The 26,056-nt window shown below is 41.7% G+C and overlaps 1 protein-coding gene across 4 annotated transcripts in view; it reads left to right on the forward strand.

Moving 5' to 3' along the window:
* Positions 1-26,056, forward strand: part of myo3b (myosin IIIB) — a 107,215-nt gene that overhangs the window by 30,370 nt on the left and 50,789 nt on the right. For all 4 annotated transcript variants that reach the window (XM_029633478.2, XM_029633484.2, XM_029633487.2 and 1 more), the window contains 13 exons: positions 2,126-2,210; positions 2,317-2,433; positions 2,536-2,640; positions 2,827-2,910; positions 3,111-3,313; positions 3,416-3,514; positions 3,641-3,755; positions 5,449-5,575; positions 5,744-5,954; positions 6,790-6,937; positions 8,806-8,959; positions 11,196-11,284; positions 11,412-11,541. In XM_029633478.2, the coding sequence (XP_029489338.1) occupies positions 2,126-2,210; positions 2,317-2,433; positions 2,536-2,640; positions 2,827-2,910; positions 3,111-3,313; positions 3,416-3,514; positions 3,641-3,755; positions 5,449-5,575; positions 5,744-5,954; positions 6,790-6,937; positions 8,806-8,959; positions 11,196-11,284; positions 11,412-11,541 (1,667 nt within the window). The remainder of the gene's footprint in view (positions 1-2,125; positions 2,211-2,316; positions 2,434-2,535; positions 2,641-2,826; positions 2,911-3,110; positions 3,314-3,415; positions 3,515-3,640; positions 3,756-5,448; positions 5,576-5,743; positions 5,955-6,789; positions 6,938-8,805; positions 8,960-11,195; positions 11,285-11,411; positions 11,542-26,056) is intronic.

A 26,056-nucleotide genomic window follows, 5' to 3' on the forward strand; every position in this document is an offset into this window, starting at 1 on the left:
TCCACATACTTTTGTATATATAGTGTATGATGTGTAGCCGAAGTTATGAAAATGATGTGATTAAAGAGAAGTTAGGGGAGTGGAACTAATTTGATATGAGTGATTGTGCTGACTCAACGTTAGATTAAGAAAAGCTTTTTATCCCAATGGATCTTTTAACAGTGTGACAACGTGGAGCATTTAGAACAGAGCAGCCCTCCACCCATATGATTAAACCAATGAGGGAATAAAACACTTTAGTCTCCGATTGATTTACTTGTGGAAAATGCTAACTGTTCAACCTTGCAGGTCGCATTATCACTGAATTAGGAATTTTGAATGATTTATAACTGGTATGCCATGAGCTTTTATTCCAAATCTGTTGTTTGTGATTGCAAAACTAATCTGTTTACCTTGTTATTTCCCCAATAATCTGTGGAATACTTTTCCATGTCCCTAAAGAAAAGAGCTAAGTGCACATGCCATTGAATGAGCGAGAGTCTTGATTCCATGTCAGGTGTGTGTGTTTACTCCAGTGTGTGTGTGTGGTGAGATGGTGATCTTATGTCCCTGTCCACAGTGAAAGTGCATAATGAGAATAGAGGCTTGAAGGAAAATGAACTGTGCTTTCCCAGTTTTAGTCACTGGTGCCAAAGATCAGCCAAAGATCAGCACAGTGCACAGACAGGAGATAGGCAGATTTAAGTAGTTGGAATGGTTTACAACATGTATCATGCTCCGAAGTAAGAGAAGGTACAAGCTGAGGGCCTTTAATATTTTTCAGAAGGGATGTCTCTGGAGAAGAACGTGTTGAGGATTCCATACTACACAGTGTTCCATTGGCAGTTGTGACATTATGTTTCCCTGTTGAACTTCTGTAGGATTTCTACTCAGAATATTTGTGTTTATTATGGATCCAAGGCAGCAGCTACTCTTCCTGGGGTCCAGCAACATTAAGGCAGTCCTACAATTTAAAAAACATTACAATACATTCATAACAGATCTCACAACACACTAAGTGTGTGCCCTCAGATCCCTACTCCACTACCACATATCTACAACACAAAATCCATGTGTATGTGTGTGTATAGTACGTATGTTATCTTGTGTGTATGCATGTGTCTGTGCCTATGCTGTGATATGTAATCTTCCAAAATGGGAAATCATTGTTCACTCGTAGGATGGATTTACTATTATGTTATTCACTTCATATACACTGAGTGTACAAAACATTATGAACACCTTCCTAATATTGAGTTGCATCCCCTTTTACCCTCAGAACAGCCTGATTCTTGATACACACGGGAAACTGTTGAGCGTGAAAAACCCAGCAGCGTTGCCGTTCTTGAAACACTCAAACTGATGTGCCTGGCACCTACTACCATACCCCGTTCAAAGGCACTTAAATATTTTGTCTTGTCATCCTCTGAACGGCACACATACACAATCCATGTCTCAACTGTCTCAAAGCTTAAAAATACTTATTTAACCTGTCTCCTCCCCTTCATCTACACTGATTGAAGTGGATTTAACAAGTGACATCAATAAGGGATCATAGCTTTCACCTGGGTTCTCCTGGTCAGTCTATGTCATGGAAATGTTTTGTACACTCAGTGTATCTATTATTTATTATCATAGAATAGATACACTCTGTGACTGAGATGTTGGTCCATTTCATTGTTCATGTTAGGTTTGGTATCTGAACTTGACTGGAATTTCTGGGTGCAATATTTAAGTGGTGATAACTTATTTTAGAGCTTGATGTTCTTGACAAAAGTGCTGATTAATCTATTCACTAACATGCACGCACACACACACACACACACACACACACACACACACACACCAACAAACAAACATCACCGCAATAGGCCCTTGGGGGTTTGCATAATCCCAATGAGGCAGTTGCCTCCGTGCTGACCTCTGACCGGTAGGCCCCATTGTAGAGTGATGGGTCAAACGGAGATGAAGAGCAATCACAGCCTGTGATAATGGTGGAGATCTCCCTGGGGAACACCCTTATGGGCCAACTGGCAACCCATCTAGATGAATTGATTTTATATCCAGATTAGTATTAGTAATGTATCTGTATTCTTTCATCACTGTAATGCTTTCTAACCCAGTATTATCTCCTTTACTCCAACAGGCATGAAAGAATCAATACTCGTAAAACACTCATAATAGAGACAAGTCCTGATGATGATCTGGTGAACCTGGAGTTTTTAGATGAGGTAAGATTTCATACTTTGACTTCGTTGTTGTTGGACTAGAGGATGGTATGTGAATAATGTAGGTATTGTACACGGTACCCACTGTATGTGTTCTTCTTCTCCGCAGGAGACCATCATCAAACACCTCTCGAAGAGATATGACGAGCTGCAGATATACACATACGTTGGAGACATCCTCATCGCTCTCAATCCTTTTCAAACTCTAAGCATCTACTCGCCACAGGTTTGTTTGCTACGGCAGTGCCATTGTGTGCCATAATTCCTCTTCACACCTCTGTAAAGACAGAACGGTATTGATATTCTAATGTGGGGTGTCTGTTCACAGTTCTCTAAGCTGTACCATGGGGTGAAGCGAGCAGACAATCCTCCCCACATCTTTGCTACTGCTGATGCAGCATACCAGGGCATGGTGACCTTCTGCAAAGACCAGGTACTTGAGGGGGGATACACTTTGTGTGAGGAAGTCCTATTTAGTGATATGCCGGTTCATATGGATAATGTTATCATTGGCATTAAACAAAAACATCTTCTTGTTTAGAGATCTAGTGATGTGCTTGTTAAAAACATCCCGATGATGAGTCCCTAAACATCCCGATGTTGTGTCCCTATATTTCAGTGCATCATCATCAGTGGAGAGAGTGGAGCTGGGAAGACAGAGAGTGCCCATCTGATTGTCCAGCATCTCACCTTTCTGGGAAAGGTACTGCTTGTTTACTAAAAAATCTGGTGTTGTCAGTCCATCTTCATGTTCATAAATATTGAACCTCAGTGGAATTCATTATTGAATGGACAGACTGGACACTGATTGATTCGGTCCTACACATCTAGTTTGTGTTGTCTCTGGAGGGAGTTATGCCCCCACCCCCCCCAAAATGTTTGTTTTTTTGACTGTGATCCCAGGCAAACAATCGGACGCTGCGGGAGAAGATCCTCCAGGTGAATCCCCTGGTGGAGGCGTTTGGCAACGCGTGCACGGCCATTAACGACAACTCCAGTCGCTTTGGGAAGTACCTGGAGATGAAGTTTACCCCCACCGGGGCCGTCATGGGGGCCAAGATCTCAGAGTACCTGCTGGAGAAGTCCAGGGTCATCAAACAGGCCATGTAAGAATGGAAAGATGTGCTAGGGATATTATTCATCACAACTGTTATCCTCAATTGAAGTTAACTGGCTAGATGGCTAACCGTTTCTCTTTATGCTCTTAGGGGAGAGAAAAACTTCCACATATTCTACTACATCTATGCCGGTCTGTATCACCAAGAGAAGCTGAAGAAGTACAGATTACCTGACAAGAAACCCCCCAGGTTAGCATTTCATCACTTTACTTGGCTTTGATTACTTGGCACCTCAATACAGACTGAATATAGTGAGTTATTTCCTATCACTTGACTAATGCAGAAACTGGCACTGAAAACTGTGTTTCTGTCTAGATATATTGAAAATCAACATGGCAAAGTGATGCAGGACATTGTCTCCAGTAAACTGTACAAGGAGCAGTTTGATGCCATTCAGGACTGTTTCCGCATCATTGGCTTCACTGACGAGGTAGGTACAGTTTCTCTGTTCATTTAAAAGCAAATGTGTGAACATTATTTTTATTTTCCTTGTCTGAGAACATACAGTACCAGTCAAAAGTTTGGACACACCTACTCATTCAAGGGTTTTTATTTATTTTTAATATTTTCTACATTGTAGAATAATAGTGAAGACATCAAAACTATGAAATAACACAAATGGAATCATGTAGTAACCCAAAAAGTGTTAAACACATCAAAATATATATTTTAAATTTTTCAAAGGAGCCACCCTTTGCCTTGATGACAGCTTTGCACAATCTTGGCATTTTCTCAACCAGCTTCACTTAGAATGCTTCTCCAACATTCTTGAAGTAGTTCCTACATATGCTGAGCACTGCTTTTCCTTCACTCTGCGGTCCAACTCATCCCAAACCATCTCAATTGGATTGAGGTCGGGTGATTGTGGAGGCCAGGTCATCTGATGCAGCACTCCATCACTCTCCTTTCTGGTCAAATAGCCCTTACACAGCCTGGAGGTGTGTTGGGACATTATCCTGTTGAAAAACAAATGTTAGTCCCACTAAGCGCAAACCAGATGGGATGGTGTATCGCTGCAGAATGCTGTGGTTGCCATGCTTTTTAAGTGTGCCTTGAATTCTAAATAAATCACAGACAGTGTCACCAGCAAAGCACCCCCACACCATCACACCTCCTCCTCCATGCATCACGGTGGGAACCACACATGTGGAGATCATCCATTCACCTACTCTGCGTCTCACAAAGACACAGCAGTTGGAACCAAATATTTCTAATTTGGACTCATCAGACCAAAGGACAGATTTCCACCGGTCTAATGTCCATTGCTTGTGTTTCTTGGCCCAAGCTAGTCTCTTCTTATGGGCGTCCTTTAGTAGTGGTTTCTTTGAAGCAATTTGACAACGAAGGCCTGATTCATGCAGTCTCCTCTGAACAGTTGATGTGTCTGTTACTTGAACTCTGTGAAGAATTTATTTGGGCTGCAATTTCTGAGGCTGGTAACTCTAATGAACTTATCGTCTGTAGCAGAGGTAACTCTGGGTCTTCCTTTCCCGTGGCGGTCCTCATGAGAGACAGTTTCATCATAGCGCTTTATGGTTTTTGCAACTGCAGAAACTTTAAGTTCTTGAAATGTTTCTGATTGACTGATCTTCATGTCTTAAAGTAATGATGGACTGTCATTTCTCTTTGCTTATTTGAGCTGTTCTTGCCATAATATGGATTTGGTCTTTTACCAAATAGGGCTATCTTTTGTATACCAACCCTACCTTGTCACAACACAACTGGCTCAAACGCATTAAGAAGGAAAGAAATTCCTCAAATGAACTTTTAACAAGGCACACCTGTTAATTGAAATGCATTCCAGGTGACTACCTCATGAAGCTGGTTGAGAGAATGCCAAGAGTGTGCAAAGCTGTCATCAAGGCAAAGGGTGGCTACTTTAAAGAATCTAAAATAGAAATGTGTTTTGTTTAACACTTTTTTTGGTTACTACATGATTCCATTTGTGTTATTTGATAGTTTTGATGTCTTCACTATTATTCTACAATGTAGAAAATATTACAAATAAATGAAAACCCTTGAATGATTAGGTGTGTCCGAAATTTTGACTGGTACTGTGTCTAAATATCCATAACATTTCTACACTCACTGTACACTGATTTCTGTGCTCCCTTTTTTAACAGGAGGTCAATTCTGTATACAGAATTCTCTGCGCCATTTTGAATACAGGAAATATTGAATTCACTGCCATTACTTCCCAACACCAGACTGATAAAAGTGAAGTGCCTAATGTTGAGGCCTTGGAAAATGGTAAGACAACTGTACTTCAGTATTATTAGCAAACACTATTTTTTTTCTTGTTCAAGTTAAGAATTGATAGTAACATTCCCACCTCTTTTTGTATTTACACAATATGGCTGAATGGTTGTTTCCTTGCTACTCTGTGTGACTGTGACATGTACCTGCCCTGTCCCTCAGCTGCGGCCTTGCTCTGCATCGGCCCCGAGGAGCTCACGGAGGCCCTGACGTCCCACTGTGTGGTGACCCGTGGAGAGACAATCATCCGCACCAATACTGTAGACAAAGCCACCGATGTCCGGGACGCCATGTCCAAGGCTCTGTACGGACGCCTCTTCAGCTGGATAGTCAACCGCATCAATGCCCTCCTGCAGCCTGATATGAATATCTGGTAAGTGTAAGGTCTCTTTGTCTTTTGGTTGTTGCACTGTGCTTCACACTACCGTGTGTGTGGATGCTGCTGCATATTATCAAGCTCTAGTGACCTTTACGTCTGAGTAGAGAACCAAACACGTGGAGTAGAATAGCAATGGACATCACAAGACAAGAAAGGGAGAAAAATAAGTAGAGTAAATGTTTTATGCAGAGTTACGTGCTGAGGAAATAATATTCTGATGATTAAAAAGACTTCAGAGAGACTGTAAAGGTTTGCTCATTGATCCAAAATAATTCCCTCATAAATGTGAGCGTGGACTGTCAGGGAGTCATCTTCTCTCTCTGAGCTGTATAGAGGCCCACAGGGTCTGTTTCCACTTCAGTCATCTGTACACTCTGTTATTGCCATTAATAACCTGTTAACCAAGACAAAAGGTGACCTCGAATGTCTTGTTAATGAAAGGGATTATGGGAAATGATGTCACTCGATCTTAGCAATAAAAAGTGAAATCAATCTGTGCGTATGTCTTGTAAGCTCTGTATCTAGTATACATGAAGTATTGTGTCGATTGTGTCGATCACAGTTAAATATCAATCTGTTTGTACAACCCTTGCCCAGCAATTAACAGTTTATGATTAACTGATCATAGTCAAGGATCTCTGAACTTTCAGCACTTTTGTTTAAAAGTTCATTAGGACTCCCCCGTAACAGTAGAATTAGCCATTCAGATCAAAATATTCTGTATTTGGGTTGGACTTGCTTCATCATTAAAGTTTCATAAGTCAATGTGTTTCACACAGTTCCACACAAGATGAATTTTATTTGTCTATCCCGGTTTTCCCCTTTGAAGTGTGGCAGAAAGTGGCATGAATGTGGGAATACTGGACATCTTTGGATTCGAGAACTTCAAGAAGAACTCCTTTGAGCAACTCTGCATCAACATTGCAAATGAACAGATTCAGTTTTACTTCAACCAACACATTTTTGCCCTGGAACAGGTGAGCCTGCAGATGGGGTGGCTCATGTTTTAGAGAATCTAGATGAATTGTTTCTGTAACTCCATTAACAGTGACAATTGAAGGTATACTAGATTTTGCTGAAAATGTCCTTTTGTTGTGTGTAGTACACGTTTTGTTGAGCATCATTTTGTATATTTAATGTTGCGATATAGCATGCCGGCTTGTTCATCAATCACGGAGTGTTTATATGATGTTTTTTTATTTTTTATTTTACCCCGTTTTCTCCCCAATTTCGTGGTATCCAATTGTTTAGTAGCTACTATTTTGTCTCATCGCTACAACTCCTGTACGGGCTCGGGAGAGACTGAAGGTTGAAAGTCATGCGTCCTCCGATACACAACCCAACCAAGCCGCACTGCTTCTTAACACAGCGCACATCCAACCCGGAAGCCAGCCGCACCAATGTATCAGAGGAAACACCGTGCACCTGGCAACCTTGGTTAGCGCGCATTGCACCCGGCCTGCCACAGGAGTCGCTGGTGCGCGATGAGACAAGGATATCCCTACCGGCCAACCCCTCCCTAACCCGGACGACGCTAGGCCAATTGTGCGTCGCCCCGTGGCGACGCAGAGTTTGGGTGCGAACCCAGAGTCTCTGGTGGCACAGCTGGCGCTGCAGTACAGCGCCCTTAACCACTGCGCCACCCGGGAGGCCCGTTTATATGACGTTAACATGAATGTTTTTCACCCTTACATACTAGAGATTATAACTTTTTGGGCAACCTGAGCAAATTCACATAGAAATCTGTGTTATAAATCTGTCATTCTCATTGAAAGCAAGTCTAAGAAGCGGTAGATCTGTTCTATGTGCGCTATTTGAATGCTTCCCATGCTTAAGTTTCATTTTTGCTTCTTTTACTTTCGGTTTTGTTCACCAGCTTCAAACAGCTGAAAATACAATATTTGTGGATATGGAAAATATATTTAATGGTACAATGATACTCTCTCTACGCTATAGTTGCTTGTTTTGTCACATAAACTTAAATTAGGCAAGCTATTAGAATTTTAACAACCAGGAAATGGCAGAGCGATTTCTGCATAGTGCATCTTTAATTGATTTAATTAAGCTTTTTACCCTGGAGTGTGAGAGCTTTTCGTTTTCACTGACAACACTGTATAGACATTAATCAAGAGCACTTTTTGCTCTTGTGTCCTTTTGTCTTAATGTTGGCTCTTTAGCAATTCCTCTCAAGGGAATCAGAGAGAGTTGGTATTTATAAAGTGATCACTTAATTCAGTCAAATGAATAGAGATGAACTGAACTATATTGGGGCTGTGTTCTGAAACTGTCCGGTATATTTACTTTACCAAGGCTTAACTAGGCATACTTAATTCCTGGTTCTTAGCTAGGCAACTTTCCTGCATGATTTGTTACGTAGAAGTATTAGTTGCTTTCGATGTAGCGCTAGTGCTTAGCGGAAAAGGGATTTTTATAATGTGGAAATGGCTTCAATCCAGTGGTACACAGAAGCTGATTATTCCAAGTTAATGATTTAAACATGAGGACGGTTTAGATCCATTGGTTCCACTTTATTAGTAAAATATATATTTTAAATAACTTTTTGATCTAAATTAAGCAGATGCAATAATGTGATATGACTCTGGGTTATTTGCAAATGGAACTAAATTATGAATTAGTACGTGGCTCTATCTGTTATTTCAGAACAGTTCTGTATAATTTCAACGACTGACTTCAGAAATCATAACTGGAGTGTCTCTGCATCACAGTGGTGCTGTTGCTTTAATAAAAAACATGCACAAGTCCTATTTAGCCTAGATTGTTTAATTGGGTTATTTAGTGAAATCATTAACTGTGCAATGTTCTAAATTCTGTGTGTTTTAATTAGATGGAGTACCAGAGCGAGGGGGTGGATGCCAGCCTGGTGGAGTATGAGGACAACCGTCCTATCCTGGACATGTTCCTCCAGAAGCCCATGGGCCTGCTCTCTCTGCTGGATGAGGAGAGCCGCTTCCCTCAGGCCACCGACCAGACCCTAGTGGGTAAGACAAATCAAATCCATTTTTATTTGTCACATACACTGTTTACAATGGCTGTAGTCTAACTGTTATATGCTTGTTTATGAGCCCTTCCCAGAAATGCAGAGTTAAAGAGTAATCCTAAAAGGAAAAATAGTAACACATGAGGAATAAATTACACAAGAATGGATCTATATACAGTACCAGCACCAGATCAATGTGCAGAAAGAGGTATTTGAGGTAGATATGTACATGAAGGCAGGGTAAAGTGGCTAGCCATCAGGAGATAATAATAATAAGAGTAAAATTAAGAACAGAGCAGCAGCAAATTATGCAAATTATGAGTGTAAATGTGTGTGTTTTGTCAGTATGTGTGTGTCTGTTATGTGTGTGCATATGTAGTGTATGTGAATGTGTGTAGGTTTTATGTGAGTGTCAATGTAGCGTGAGTGTCTTTACAGGGTATATATACAGTTGAAGTCGGAAGTTTACATACACTTAAGTTGGAGTCATTAAAACTCGTTTTTCAACCAGTCCATAAATTTCTTGTTAACAAACTATAGTTTTGGCGAGTCGGTTAGGACATCTACTTTGTGCATGACACAAGTAATTTTTCCAATAATTGTTTACAGACAGATTATTTCACTTATAATTCACTGTATCACATTTCCAGTGGGTTAGAAGTTTATATACACTAAGTTGACTGTGCCTTTAAACAGCTTGGAAAATTCCAGAAAATGATGTCATGGCTTTAGAAGCTTCTGATAGGCTAATTGACATAATTTGAGTCAATTGGAGGTGTACCTGTGGATGTATTTCAAGGCCTACCTTCAAACTCGGTGCCTCTTTGCTTGACATCATGGGAAAATCAAAAGAAATCAGCCAAGACCTCAGAAAAAAAATTGTAGACCTCGACAAGTCTGATTCATCCTTGGGAGCAATTTCCAAACGCCTGAAGGTACCACGTTCATCTGTACAAACAATAGTACGCAAGTATAAACACCAAGGCACCATGCAGCCGTCATACCGCTCAGGAAAGAGACGCATTCTGTCTCCTAGAGATGAACGTACTTTGGTGCAAAAAGTGCAAATCAATCCCAGAACAACAGCAAAGGACCTTGTGAAGATGCTGGAGGAAACAGGTAAAAAAGTACCTATATCCACAGTGAAACGAGTCCTGTATCGACATAACCTGAAAGGCCACTCAGCAAGGAAGAAGCCACTGCTCCAAAACCGCCATAAAAAAGCCAAACTATGGTTTGCAACTGCACATGGGGACAAAGATCATACTTTTTGGAGAAATGTCCTCTGCTCTGATGAAACAAAAATAGAACTGTTTAGCCATAATGACCATCGTTATGGTTGGAGGAAAAAGGGGGAGGCTTGCAAGCCGAAGAACACCATCCCAACCGTGAAGCACGGGGGTGGCAGCATCATGTTGTCATGTCACATCATGTCACAAAATAGCTGGCATCATGAGGAGAGGAAAAGGATGTGGATAAATTGAAGCAACATCTCATCAGTCAAGAAGTTAAAGCTTGGTCGCAAATGGGTCTTTCAAATGGTCAGTGACCCCAAGCATACTTCCAAGTGGCTTAAGGACAACAAAGTCAAGATATTGGAGTGGCCATCACAAAGCCCTGACCTCAATCTTATAGAAAATTTGTGGGCAGAACTGAAGAAGCATGTGAGAGCAAGGAGGCCTACAATCGTGACTCAGTTACACCAGCTCTGTCAGGAGGAATGGGCTAAAATTCCCACAACGTATTGTGGGAAGCTTGTAGAAGGCCACCCGAAACATTTGACCCAAGTTAAACCATTTAAAGGCAATGCTACCAAAAACGAATTGAGTGTATGTACACGTCTGACCCACTGGGATTGTGATGAAAGAAAGAAATACTGAAATAAATAATTCTCTCTACTATTATTCTGACATTTCACATTCTTAAAATAAAGTGGTGATCCTAACTGACCTAAGACAGGTAATTTTTACTATGATTAAATGTCAGGAATTGTGAAAAACGGAGTTTAAATGTATTTGGCTAAGGTGTATGTAAAACTTCCAACTTCAACTATATATAGCCTTGTGAGACTATATATACACATGGCCTCACAAGCAGACCGATTCAAGTCCATGTGTGCTAAAACAACCAAAGTCTTAGAAAGAAGCCTTACATAGAAGGCTCTGCAAGTATCTATGTTGGATCAAGCAGTTTACATATATTTTTTATATTATCCACAAAATATGTTTTCTCTTCAGATAAATTTGAGGACAATCTCCGCTACAAGTACTTCTGGAGACCAAAACGTTTTGAGCTCTGCTTTGGAATTCAGCATTATGCTGGCAAGGTATAGATCACCGCAGTATGTATGGATCAGTATGTTTCATTGCGGTTTGCCCACTGATACAGTTGGTTAGGTCGTCTTTTGTCAGGTGTGGTTTGAGTTGACTGTCCCTGTGCTGTCTGTCACACAGGTGTTGTACAATGTGAACGGGTTTCTTGAGAAGAACCGAGACACACTCCCTGCAGACATTGTTGTGGTTCTGAGAACATCAGAGAACAAACTTCTGCAGCAGCTGTTTTCAAGTCCATTGACAAAAACAGGTAGGTGTCAAAGACTTGTGATAAAAGTGTTGTAGAATTCGTTATCATCAGCAGTTTACTCCTTTGGACTCTTATTACACTACTGCCCCATATTCCCAACAGGAACTTGGAAACTTCCCTTTTTTTGTACAAACAACTAAGTCATCTTCACTCTGTTAACACTGTGGTAGAAAGTTATTGGGGAGCCGATGGCGGTGTCGTGTGAGTGTGTGTTTGTTCCTAGGGTTCATGTCTCCATAAACATTCAGGTAAAAAAACAAAAAACGAAAGACTCTCCGGACGCGACAGTGTCCTGGTCCTCCTCTCAAATCCCCTTTCTCTCTCTCTGCGATCCGATACTGTGTGTGAATAAATCTCCAGTCTCCATTATCTCCTGAGAGGCTCAGCTCTCCATGGAGGGCTCTGTTTTTATTTTCACTAAGCTGTCCCGTTTGGTTTCCTGCTGCTTGCTGCTATCTACAGATTGTGCAGCAGAGGGATATTTTTGTGATAAGGTTTCCAAATACCCAGGAGATGAAGAAACGGTATTTAGAGAGCATAAAAGCAACTCTTCTTTCCAGTCTTTTCCGTGCAGTTAACTGAAGGTGGTAATATCTTCGTCATTAGCCGTGGCTGGGGCCCCGTGGTCACTTGGCTGAGCCGGCATGCTAATGGATGTGTTCAATTACCAGATGCAGCACTTCATACTTTTCTTAAGTTAAGCCATATTATGACTGCTTTCAGTTCTAGTCGAATTAAGAGCAGCTCCAATTTACGATGTGTACCTTGGTTTAGCCTCCATTAGAAATCCATGTGTTTTATCTCTAGGTTTTAATAATGGGAGGTAGTGCAAAAGGTGAGCCCACGGCCATCCTACTCTTTACTTGATTGCAGAAAAATACACTACCATTTGAAAGTTAATTCAGTAGAATGAAAACGGGGGGAGAATTCACTGTGCTTTGGTACTCCCTAGTAATGAGTGTCAGCAGAGATGTGGTCCACCATTCATGGGTACAGACACAGTGTCAATTAGGCCTAAAAGCCTCTAATTTGGTTCAGCTCATCCGAAGGCTTTCTTGTCTACAGCACAACATACAAGGGACATATTCACAGCAATGTCTTTGGGTCAAGTGCATAGTAGGTAATAGGTATCAAGTTGAGATTTTCATGATTGACTGCAGTAAAAGTGTTATATTGCTGTGTAGTTGTAATCTATCCACTGTTTTTGTTATTTTATTAGTATTTTTTATTGAACCTTTATTTAACTAGGCGAGTTAGTTAAGAACAAATTCTTATTTACAATTCCCCGGGCAACACTGGGCCAATTGTGCGCCGCCCTTTGGGACTCCCAATCACAGCCGGATGTCAAACACCCTCGAACCAGGGACTGTAGTGACGCCTCTTGCACTGAGATGCAGTGCCTTAGACCGCTGCGCCACTCGGGAGTTATTGGTGTCTAGTACGTCAGTTATGGAATCTTCCTCCGTAACTCATCTCTTTAAAAAAAATGTCTACAGGGTGCCCTCACTCAATCTTCACCATCCCTCTGATAAAGAGGTCCCGTCTTCTTGACACTTCGTGAGGGTAGAGATGATCACGTAAGATAACAGCTATGAGACAATCTACTTCTGCTTATCATGTGGGAAAAGCTTGAGTTCCCTTTTAAGTGAAAAATAGCAGAGGAAGATGATAATTCGATTCTTCAGGGTAAAATCTGGGGGAATTTAATTTGCATTTTAGTTCATATTATAGAGTCAGTGTTATCTGTGAAATTACTGCTATCTGTGGGATCAGATGAAAATCTATTTAACCCGGGTGGTTTAGTTCTATGCTGTCAAGTTGTGAATACTGTACCAACCGGATGGCTCTTTTTATGACCACTAGGTGTCAGCCTCGTTGATCCTCATGTTAACTTTTGATATAAAAGGACATTGATGGGTCTGGAACGAGGCACCACACATACAGGCATAGAGATTACTTGACTATATTTTATCTGTCTTATCAAATGTGAATATCAAATTATAATTCAGAGGCAAGATAACCAAAGAAAGTGACCCTTACTGTTATCAAATGATATCTCGGATACAAAATGATTGAAGATACTGTGAACACTTTACTGCCTGGAAAATGACAGTAAATATTACTAATTGGGAATGGGACTGGTCTAGAAATGTTGAAATCAATTGAAATGTTGCATATTGATAAGTAAAATGTGATTACACGCAGAGTTTCTTGAGAGTCGTGCGGAACCAAAAAGTGAAAAGCTTTCCTTGCCAGAATAGTTGGACCACTTGTGCCTAGAATAATCTCATCAGGCAGGGTCCTTGAGGTTTGGGCATGTGGAGGGGTTTTGCCAGAGGAAATGGGATGTATTTGCATGGACAAATTCCTATAAGCCAGGGTCTTTCCCAGATCCCTCAGATCAGAGTGCTTGAAATGGCTGAGCTGTGTATGGTCCGGTGAGGCCTGGGAGGCCTGCGGTCAGAGGATTTGTATGTATCCTTAGGGTTAGCGTCAGCAGAGCACAGTGCACACAACCATGGCACCTTATGACAGCCCTCACTCTGCCAGACCAGACTGCAGGGCATAGTGGTCTAATTCTATTCCTATGGTGCATGGTTCTTCATATTCATCTACTGTACCTCAGAAGTCACTATATTTCTGCTTTCTCACACCATATTAATATGCATGATGTATTTCACAGGTCTTTTAGTATGTACATACATAAACCATGTTGTATGTACAGTAATAACCCAGTAATATGAACATGACTGGGGTCAGGATCATCTGTGTGCGTTTTGAATTATTAGGTAGGTATCCTTGGCTTATTGGTGAAAATGTGACAAGTAAAGTGGTGTGTAATTTATAATTGCCTAACTTGCATATTTTTATTGGATGGGAGAGTAGTCTCTAGTGTATAGATGGGCACGGATACTAAAACACTATTAACATAATGTATATTTATCTATATTTCTGTGATGTCAGGCATGTCTCATTATAGTCAACTCAATTTAGTGGCAACCTTAATTTACTGCAGAGAAAATGATAATCTGTATGTAGGCCTATGTAACTTTCATTGTATACACACAAGCTTACATTTCAAATTTCCTAGAAGAAAGTAATCACAGAGACTGATTTTAATTTATTGCAAATTATTTTTTATTCATGTACCAGACAAGTCTGTATGGTCCAATGTTGTGCATACTGTACATCAACAGTAATGTAATAGCTCGAATTTACTGCACTTAATTCCACTGTGATGTTTGAAATGTACGAAATGAAAGCTACATATTGGTTCAACATTTTCACAACTCCAAGACAGTACAATGTTCCTCTCTCCGTGTTAAGAGTTTCTCTTGTGAAGATCTGACATGTTCCTTCAGCCGTGCAGCATGATGACACATTGTGCTCTTTGTTCTCTGCTAGTAGTCTGGCTTTCATCCCACTGGGTTACATTTATGGGGATACTTTCTGTCGTTATCAATAAAACGTCAATACGGTGCAGTGTTCGATTTGGCTGCTGGGGGGGAAAGGAGACCTCCAGCTCTGCTAAAGCCATTGACGACTACGTGCCGTTTTCAAAGGGTTGTTAAATAAATGTATAACTATTTGGTTTTTAATATCATCACTTCTTGAAGAGCATTGTCAGGACTACACATTTCAGATTATTCCACATGTATCTCTATCATCAGAGTCAGTGGCGGTCTGTACCGTTTAAGATTAGGGAGGACGTTTTTTATTTTTTATAAACATGGCCTTATTTCTATTACAGCATATTGGATGACTGTCATTCATATTCCACTCACCCAGCTCAATGTAACATCAATAGGTTTAGGCTACTATATGATACTCTGAATTTTCCCTGTCATGAGGTTATTACAACCTAGCCTACGAATGAATGTTTATCACTTATCACAGGTCGAGAGACAAATTGGAGTAATCAAGGTGACAGACAGTGACTCATTCAATACAGCCTTGCACACTCTTGCCTGCATCTAGCTGATCTAGGGTGAAATCATTAGTCCAAACAGTTGGAAACGAGAGTTTCTATTGGACAAGTTCAGATAGATTTATCCCAGTTTCATTCCGTTTGCTTCTGTTTAAGAAATGTTTTTCTACAGAATCAGTGGAATGAATATACCCCAAATCCCCCGCACACACAGTTCACTTTCATAGCATCCCTCATTGTATAATTCCTTCTAGCATCTAGGCGCTTTCCTCCTCTTACCTATTCCCTTCGCTTGTAGACTTGTGCACAACACAACAGCTGTCTGTGACCAGGTAAAAAAAACTTTCCAAGCCAAACCTTCATATCATAACCGCTACAAACAACCTACATTGTTGTCACCATATTAGCTAACATCATAGTCAACATAGCTACTAGAACTAACGAGTTAGTAAACCCACTACAATCACACAGTACAGTGTACAGCAAACAGTTTAGCAGTTACAATGGCAGGCCTCTGTGGCAAAAAATTTATAAAACCGAAAGCTTAACCTTGACTAGGACAAGTTCAAGTGTTGGATCGCCTTAGCCAGCTAGCTAACATAAATAGTTTCTCTCTGTTTGAGCCAGGCGTTTGAGTAAGCTAAATTAGCCAGCTGCATTAGCTAGCTAGGTAAGTGAAAGTGAAAAAATTACAATGAAATATAGCTCTCTCTCTCTAGCTAGCTGTAGCTTATGCTTTCAGTACTAGATACATTTGATTGGGTGGACAACATGTCAGTTCATGCTACAAGAGCTCTGTAGGTTGAAGGACGTCCTCCGGAAGTCTTCATAATTACTGTGGGATTCTATGGAATGGTGTGAAATCCATGAACCTCCTAGGTTTTGAATTGAATTCAATATACCCAGAGGAGGACGGAAAATAGCTGTCCTCCGGCTACACCATAGTGCTACCCCAAAGAGTGCTGTTGAGGCTAATGTGGACCTTCATTGCAAAACAGTGTGTTTTAATCAAATCAAATCAAATGTATTTATATAGCCCTTCGTACATCAGCTGATATCTCAAAGTGCTGTACAGAAACCCAGCCTAAAACCCCAAACAGCAAGCAATGCAGGTGAAGAAGCACGGTGGCTAGGAAAAACTCCCTAGAAAGGCCAAAACCTAGGAAGAAACCTAGAGAGGAACCAGGCTATGTGGGGTGGCCAGTCCTCTTCTGGCTGTGCCGGGTGGAGATTATAACAGAACATGGCCAAGATGTTCAAATGTTCATAAATGACCAGCATGGTCCAATAATAATAAGGCAGAACAGTTTAAACTGGAGCAGCAGCACGGCCAGGTGGACTGGGGACAATCAGTTATTTGTTAATGTGAATATATATTTAGTATGGTTTTATCTAAAGAAAGTTGTCTTTTTTTTAAATAGGATGAATAGGATGCAGTAGCAGTGCGTGGGTAAATCACTGGGGAAGCCAAGCCCCCCCTTCATATGCCTTGCTGTCGTGATATATAGGCCTAAAGGCAGAGGCAATAAGAAGACACAGTGGCAGAATAAATTCAACCACACCTTTGTTTCATCACAAAACTGGATAGCAACCTCTGTCCATTGAAGTCCACAAAACATAGTGCATGTACAGTAACAGTTACATGATCTACAGCATAGTCAAGCCAGATAATGTTTCTGACATTTTCGGACCACTAAACAACTATTGATTTAGAACCACAGAGATTTACCGTAAGTCGCAAAGAAAACAGGAGCTGCCTCCACTATTCCAGCACCATTTCAACTTCAACAGGTCTACATTATCAAATCACCTCTGCTTAGTCTAACACAGTGACAATTAAACGATACCAAGAACAATTCAGTTCAATCAACATAAGCTAAATATGATGTGGCTGTCCATGGTTCTGATTTCTGTGTGCGTGCATCCGTGTGTGTGTATGTGTGTGCGCGTTCATGCAAGTAGAAAAACATGTTGACTCACCCTACTTGTAGAGAAACACCATCCTCCTCTCTTTCATGTTGACGAATGTAATGGCGCCGAAAGAGATGGCCGCCGTTTTACGATCCCGTAACCAATTGTGCTATTGTGTATATTTTTTCAAGTTATTTGTAACTTATTTTGTACATAATGTTTCTTATGACCGAAAATGACTGAGCTTCTTGATGTCAGGGCAGCGATTAATCACCTTTGGACGGGAAGGATTTACTCCAGACACCCGACAAGGCCCTCATCCCCGTCATTCTCATGAGGAAAAGACGAAGGTATTGTGGACGACGGTCCGGGTGCCCTGTAAGGATCTGTTGCCAAGAGGGTACTCCACCGTTTCCATCGGTCCTATTAGCAAACGTGCAATCAATCGATGATAAAATAGACGAACTACAAGCACGTATATCCTACCAACTGGACATTTAAAAATGGTAATATCTTATATTTCACAGAGCCGTGGCGGAACGACGACATGATTAACATACAGCTGGCGGGTTTTAAGCTTTTTCTGCAGGATAAAACAGCGGCCTCTGGTAAGACAAGGGGTGGCGGCCTATGCATATTTGTAAACAATAGCTGGGCACGAAATCTAAGGAAGTCTCTAGGTTTTGTTCGCCTGAGGTAGAGTGTCTCATGATAAGCAGTAGATCACACTATTTACCAGGAGAGTTTACATCTATATTTTTCGTAGCTGTCTATATACATCGCCTTGCGAAAGTATTCAGCCCCCTTGAACTTTGCGACCTTTTGCCACATTTCAGGCTTCAAACATAAAGATATAAAACTGTATTTTTTGTGAAGAATCAACAACAAGTGGGACACAATCATGAAGTGGAACGACATTTATTGGATATTTCAAACTTTTTTAACAAATCAAAAACTGAAAAATTGGGCGTGCAAAATTATTCAGCCCCTTTACTTTCAGTGCAGCAAACTCTCTTCAGAAGTTCAGTGAGGATCTCTGAATGATCCAATGTTGACCTAAATGACTAATGATGATAAATACAATCCACCTGTGTGTAATCAAGTCTCCGTATAAATGCACCTGCACTGTGATAGTCTCAGAGGTCCGTTAAAAGCGCAGAGAGCATCATGAAGAACAAGGAACACACCAGGCAGGTCCGAGATACTGTTGTGAAGAAGTTTAAAGCCGGATTTGGGTACAAAAAGATTTCCCAAGCTTTAAACATCCCAAGGAGCACTGTGCAAGCGATAATATTGAAATGGAAGGAGTATCAGACCACTGCAAATCTACCAAGACCTGGCCGTCCCTCTAAACTTTCAGCTCATACAAGGAGAAGACTGATCAGAGATGCAGCCAAGAGGCCCATGATCACTCTGGATGAACTGCAGAGATCTACAGCTGAGGTGGGAGACTCTGTCCATAGGACAACAATCAGTCGTATATTGCACAAATCTGGCCTTTATGGAAGAGTGGCAAGAAGAAAGCCATTTCTTAAAGATATCCATAAAAAGTGTCGTTTAAAGTTTGCCACAAGCCACCTGGGAGACACACCAAACATGTGGAAGAAGGTGCTCTGGTCAGATGAAACCAAAATGGAACTTTTTGGCAACAATGCAAAATGTTATGTTTGGCGTAAAAGCAACACAGCTCATCACCCTGAACACACCATACCCACTGTAAAACATGGTGGTGGCAGCATCATGGTTTGGGCCTGCTTTTCTTCAGCAGGGACAGGGAAGATGGTTAAAATTGATGGGAAGATGGATGGAGCCAAATACAGGACCATTCTGGAAGAAAACCTGATGGAGTCTGCAAAAGACCTGAGACTCGGACGGAGATTTGTCTTCCAACAAGACAATGATCCAAAACATAAAGCAAAATCTACAATGGAATGGTTCAAAAATAAACATATCCAGGTGTTAGAATGTCAAAGTCCAGACCTGAATCCAACCGAGAATCTGTGGAAAGAACTGAAAACTGCTGTTCACAAATGCTCTCCATCCAACCTCACTGAGCTCGAGCTGTTTTGCAAGGAGGAATGGGAAAAAATGTCAGTCTCTCGATGTGCAAAACTGATAGAGACATACCCCAAGCGACTTACAGCTGTAATCGCAGCATAATTTTGCACGCTCAATTTTTCAGTTTTTGATTTGTTAAAAAAGTTTGAAATATCCAATAAATCTCGTTCCACTTCATGATTGTGTCCCACTTGTTGTTGATTCTTCACAAAAAATAGTTTTATATCTTTATGTTTGAAGCCTGAAATGTGGCAAAAGGTCGCAAAGTTCAAGGGGGCCGAATACTTTCGCAAGGCACTGTACCACCGCGCACCAATGCTGACATTAAGACCGCACTCAATGAGCTGTGTACGGTCATAAGAATAAAGGAAAACGCTCATCCAGAGGTGGCGCTCATAGTGGTCGGGGACTTTAATGCAGGGAAACTCAAATCAGTTTTACTTAATTTCTATCAGCATGTTAAATGTGCAACCAAAAGGGGAAAAAACTCTAGACCACCTTTACACCACACACAGAGACGCGTACAAAGCTTTCCCTCGCCCTCCATTTGGCAAATCTGACCATAATTCTATCCTCTTGATCCCTGCTTACAAGCAAAAACAAAAGTAGGAAGCACCACTGACTAGGTCAATAAGAAAGTGGTCAGATGAAGCAGATGCTAAGCTACAGGACTGTTTTGCTAGCACAGACTGGAATATGTTCCGGGATTCTTCCGATGGCATTGAGGAGTACACCACATCAGTTACTGGCTTCATCAATAAGTGCATCGATGACGTTGTCCCCACCGTGCATCTATATTTTTCATAGTTGTCTATATACCACCGTAGACGGATGCTGGCACGAAGAACGCAGTGAATGAGCTGTACATACCCCAAACAGAAGCCATGGATTACAGGCAACATCCACACTGAGCTAAAGAGTGGAGCTGCCATGTTCAAGGAGTGGGACTCTAACCTGGAAGCTTATAAGAAATCCCACTATGCCCTCCGACGAACCATCAAACAGGCAAAGTATCAATACAGGACTACGATTGAATCAATCATACTACACAGGCTCTGATGCTCGTCGGATGTGGCAGGGCTTGCAAACTATTACAGACTACAAGCACACCCACGAGTTGCCTAGTGACACGAACCTACCCGACGAGCTAAATTCTTCTATGCTTGCTTCGAGGCAAGTAACACTGAACCATGCATGAGAGCACCAGCTGTTCCGGACGACTGTGTGATCACGCTCTCCTTATCACATGTGAATAAGACCTTTAAACAGGTCAACATTCACAAGGCCGCAGGGCCAGAAGGATTACCAGGACGTGTACTCCGAGCATGCGCTGACCAACTGGCAAGTGTGTTCACTGACATTTTCAACCTGTCCCTGACCGAGTCTGTAATACTCACATGTTTCAAGCATACCACCATAGTCCCTGTGCACAAGAACATTAAGGTAACCTGCCTAAATGACTACCGAACCGTAGCACTCACGTCTGTAGCCATGAAGTGCTTTGAAAGAATGGTCATGGCTGACATCAACACCATCATCCCAGAAACCCTAGACCCACTGCAATTTGCATACCGCCCCAACAGATCCACAGCAATCTCTATTCCACTCAACACTGCCCTTGTCCCACCTGGACAAAAGGAATACCTATGTGAGAATGCTATTCATTGACTACAACTCAGTATTCAACACCATAATGCCCTGAAAGCTCATCACTAAGCTAAGGACCCTAGACTAAACACCTCCCTCTGCAACTGGATCCTGGATTTCCTGACAGGCCACCCCCAGATGGTAAGGGTAGGGAACAACACATCTGTCACGCTGATCCTCAACACGGGGGCCCCTCAGGGGTGCGTGCTCAGTCCCCTCCTGTACGCCCTGTTTACTCATGACTGCATGGCCAAGCACGACTCCAATACCATTATCAAGTTTGCCGATGACACAACAGTGGTAGGCCTGAACACTGACAATGATGAGACATCCTATAGGGGGAGGTCAGAGACCTGGTCAAGTGGTGCCAGGACAACAACGTGATCAAGACAAAGGAGATGATTGTGGACTACATGAAATGGAGGACCAAGCACTCCCCCATTCTCATCGACGGGGCTTTAGTAGAACAGATTGAGAGCTTCAAGTTCCTTGGTGTCCACATCACCAACAACATCACCAACAAACTATAATGGTCCAAACACACTAAAACAGTCGTGAAAAGGGCACGACAAAGCTTATTCCCCCTCAGGAGACTGAAAAGATTTGGCATGGGTCCTCAGATACTCAAAGATTTCTACAACTGCAACATCGAGAGCATCACTGCCTGGTATGGCAACTGCTCGGCCTCCGACCGCAAGGCAGTACAGAGGGTAGTGTGTATGGTCCAGTACATCACTGGGGCCAAGCTTCCTGCCATCCAGGACCTCTATGTCAGGCAGAGGAGGGCCCTAAAAATTGTCAAAGACTCCAGTCACCCTAGTCATAGACTGTTCTCTCTGCTACCGCACGGCAAGTGGTACCGAAGTGCCAAGTCGAGGTCCAAAAGGATTCTTAACAGCTTCTACCCCCAAGCCATAAGACTCCTGAACAGCTAATCAAAGGACTACTCAGACCCCGCTTTTATGATGCTGCTACGCTTTGTTTATAATCTATGTATAGTCACTTTAATAACTCTACATACATTTACATATTACTTCATTGACTCTGTACCGGTACCTCCTGTATATAGCCTTGCTTGTTATTTTATTTTAAATGTTTAAAATATTGTTGGTTAAGGGCTTGTAAGTAAGCATTTCACTGTAAGGTCTACAACTTGGTAGTCGGCACATGTGACATAAAATGTGATTTGATTTGAAACTGTCTATCACCTGGCAAAAATGTTGGCTCTCTAGCTTAACTTCCATTCATGGGCAACGTTAGCTAGTTAACATTTGCCTTCTATAACTAGTTACATATTAAACTTCCATCCTCTCAGGCCAGGGGCACAATGTATGAATTTATTGTTGGATCAGAATCGCCCTAATAATCATTGACCAGAACGGAGAATTAAGTATAACCACAAGTCCAAATCTCCACCCTTGGCTAATTTAGGAAAGGGCCAATTTTAGATAGCTGGTAGTATTCAGACCTCTTGACTTTTTCCACATTTTGTTACGATACAGCCTTATTCTACAATGGATTACATTTTTTTAAAGTCCTCATCAATCTATGCACAATACCCCATAATGACAAAGCGAAAACAGGTTTTTAGAAACTTTTTCAAATTTATTTAAAAATAAAAATAGATACCTTATTTACGTAAGTATATGTGAGACTCGAAATTGAGCTCAGGTGCATCCTGTTTCCATTGATCATCCTTGAAATGTTTCTACAACTTGATTGGAGTCCACCTGTGGTAAATTACATTTTTTGGACATGATTTGGAAAGGCACACACCTGTCTATATAACGTCCCACAGTTGATGTCAGAGCAAAAACCAAGCCATGAGGTCGAAGTAATTATCCGTAGAGCTCTGAGACAAGATTGTGTCACTGCACAGATCTGGAGAAGGTCCCCAACAACACAGTGGCCTCCATAATTCTTGAATGGAAGAAGTTTGGAACCACCAAGACTCTTCCTAGAACTGGCCGCCTGGCCAAACTGAGCAATTGGGGGAGAAGGGCCTTGGTCAGGGAGGTAACCAAGAACCTGATGGTCACTCTGACAGAGCTCCAGAGGTACTCTGTGGAGATGGGAGAACCTTCCAAAAGGACAACCATCTCTGCAGCACTCCACCAATCAGGCCTTTATGGTAGAGTGGCCAGACAGATGCCACTCCTCAGTAAAAGGCACATGACAGCCCACTTGGAGTTTGCCAAAAGGCTCCTAAAGGATTCTCAGACTATGGGAAGCAAGATTCTCTGGTCTGATGAAGCCAAGATTGAACTCTTTGGCCTGAATGCCCAGCATCATGTTTGGAGGAAACCTGGCACCATCCCTATAATGAAGCATGGTGGTGACAGCATCATGCTGTGGGAATGTTGTTCAGCGGCAGGGACTGGTGGACTAGTCAGGATAGACGGAAAGGTGAACGGAGCAAAGTACGGAGAGCTCCTTGATCAAAACCTATTCCAGAGCGCTCAGGACCTCAGACTGGGGCGAAGATTTACCTTCCAACAGGACAACGACCCTAAGCACACAGCTAAGACAAAGCCAGATTGGCTCTGGGACAAGTCTCTGAATGTCCTTGAGTGGCCCAGCCAGAGACTGGACTTAAACCCGATCGAACATCTTAGGAGAGACCTGAAAATAGCTGTGCAGCGACGCACCCCTTCCAACCAGAAAGAACATGAGAGGATCTGCAGAGAAAAATAGGAGAAACTCCACAAGTACTGGTGTACCAAGCTTGTTGCGTCATACCTAAGAAGACTCATGGCAGTAATCGCTGCCAAAGGTGCTTCAACAGAATACTGAGTAAAGAGTCTAAGTACTTAAGTAAAAGTAATATTTCCGTTTTTTTTATTTTAATCAATTAGCAAGCATTTATACAAACCTGTTTTTGCTTTGTCATTATGGGGTATTGTGTGTAGATTGATAAGGAAACAAAACAATTTTATAAATTTTACAATAAGGCTGTAACGTAACAAAATGTGGAAAAGTCAATCAGTCTTCCCGAATGCGCTGTATATACTGTGTCTCAACTTGATTGCGGACATATCAACAATCCACCCAAAATATAGTTTTTGGGTGTAATTTTCCTTTTTAAGTTAAACTTTTTTAAATATTTTCTCTAATCACAGGAATGTTTTTAGTCAGCAGTCAGATTCTGATGACCCTTTTCTGCATTGAAATCAACTAACTCTGGGCGTAAAGGTTGCTGGTTATGTGGGGGTGGTATGGCTGCCATAATCTCATTTGCCTGGTTGCTGAGTTGAGTTTCCAGATCACATTTATTCAAAAAAGAGAGCGGGAGAGAAGGAAGATATATCCACGGAGCTTCTGCAAACTCAGCTCTAAGAGGCTGCTCTCTTACAACTTTGATTGTCCCCTGTGTCGACAGCTCGATCCATAGCTTCTGAACTACAAGGCGCGCACTGGCACTCATAAAAGAATGTAGGGAGGTGTCATATTGAACGTGGGATTGCTTTTTAATCCCAGGCACATTGACTATTCTTGTCAATAGAAACCCAATACAACTGCCAGCTTGAGCTTTTTTTTTCTATAGGATTCTTGCTGGGCTTAATTTTCAAAGTGTACGCACAGATGCCAGGGAAGGCTTTTTCTCTTTTCTCCTTCTCTCACTCTGTGTATCTGTGGCGGCAGCCCATGCCAAGAGCAACACGCATGAAGCAGAAGCCATCAGTGTGATCCTCCACCACCGCCTGCTCCCTAAGACAGGATGACCTGTTGGGCGATGGACCCCCTTACTTCCTCCTCTGTTCTCACAACACCCCTACAGCCTCTAGTGATGAACCCCTTTGCGAATATATACCGTTTTGTACAGTTGTGATGATGACTCCGAACATTGAGAATAGGCACTGTTGGGTTTTTAGTAAGAGGATGTTATCTGGTTTTCAAAAAGAAAAGGTGCAGGCTTAGTCAGAGAGGTGAATTACCTAAGCGATTGGAAAAAAATGTTTTGCTGATGGCCCATGCACATTAAAAGGCATACGCTTACATGCTAGACGTAAAACCACATTCCACTGCCTTTTAAAGTGCAGCAGTGACTCCTTCCCACTCCGTATGTGCTCAGTATGAATACTATGCTAGAATTACCAACGGACAGAAACGCGCTGTTTCTCAATCGGCCATTGACTTCATTACAGTTTTATGATATAAGGATGTTTTTTTTATGCTGGACATCTCCGGTGTTAACATGTTTCAAGAAATCTTTGAGCGGAGAGACAGTTAACCCATGCACTAATCATGTAGTCATAAGTCGATAAGGAACCACAAAATAATGAATTAATAAGAGCCGCCTAGGAATATATGTAGAAAGCAGTAGAAGAGTGTCTGTTTTGAGGCTTAGGTACAACTGTCATAGCTTCCCTCATCATAACACAGCCCCTTCATCTCCCCTTGATGGTGTCATGCAAGTGAGAGGCGTGAAAGCACCGTGACACTCCACGGGCCCGTTCGACACTCAGCCACTAATTCATCATGACAAATGTGCTCAGATGATCTGGCCCAGCAGCACTAATGGGGAGAGGAGAGAGGGCTCTTCATTTGCACAAGACCGACTCCAATTAATCCATCCAGCTTTACTTTTGGCTAATTGCAGCGCGTCCCTGCTTGAGCACTAGGCTACCTGACACCATTTGTCTGTGGGCACCATTCTGAGAGATCCGTCTTTGTGTGTTTTGGCCTGTAAGATGTTTGTTTTCGTCAGACATAAGATGATGATTTCTGACATTTCTTTTCCTAGCCCTGTTTTAGGTTGTTTACAGTGATTAGGTTGTTTACATGATTGAATCATTTCTGCAATACTGTGCAATTTTTATTTTATTTTAGTTTGATCAAACAAATATTATTTTTGAAATTTCCAAATGTAGACTTTTAAAGGTGCACTATGGAGAAATCGCTCTGCCATTTCCTGGTTGCTAAAATTCGAATAGTTAGCCTAATTTCAGTTTAGGTGACAAAACAAGCAGA

Source organism: Oncorhynchus nerka, linkage group LG3 (assembly GCF_034236695.1).
Source record: "Oncorhynchus nerka isolate Pitt River linkage group LG3, Oner_Uvic_2.0, whole genome shotgun sequence".
Classification (NCBI taxonomy): domain Eukaryota; kingdom Metazoa; phylum Chordata; class Actinopteri; order Salmoniformes; family Salmonidae; genus Oncorhynchus; species Oncorhynchus nerka.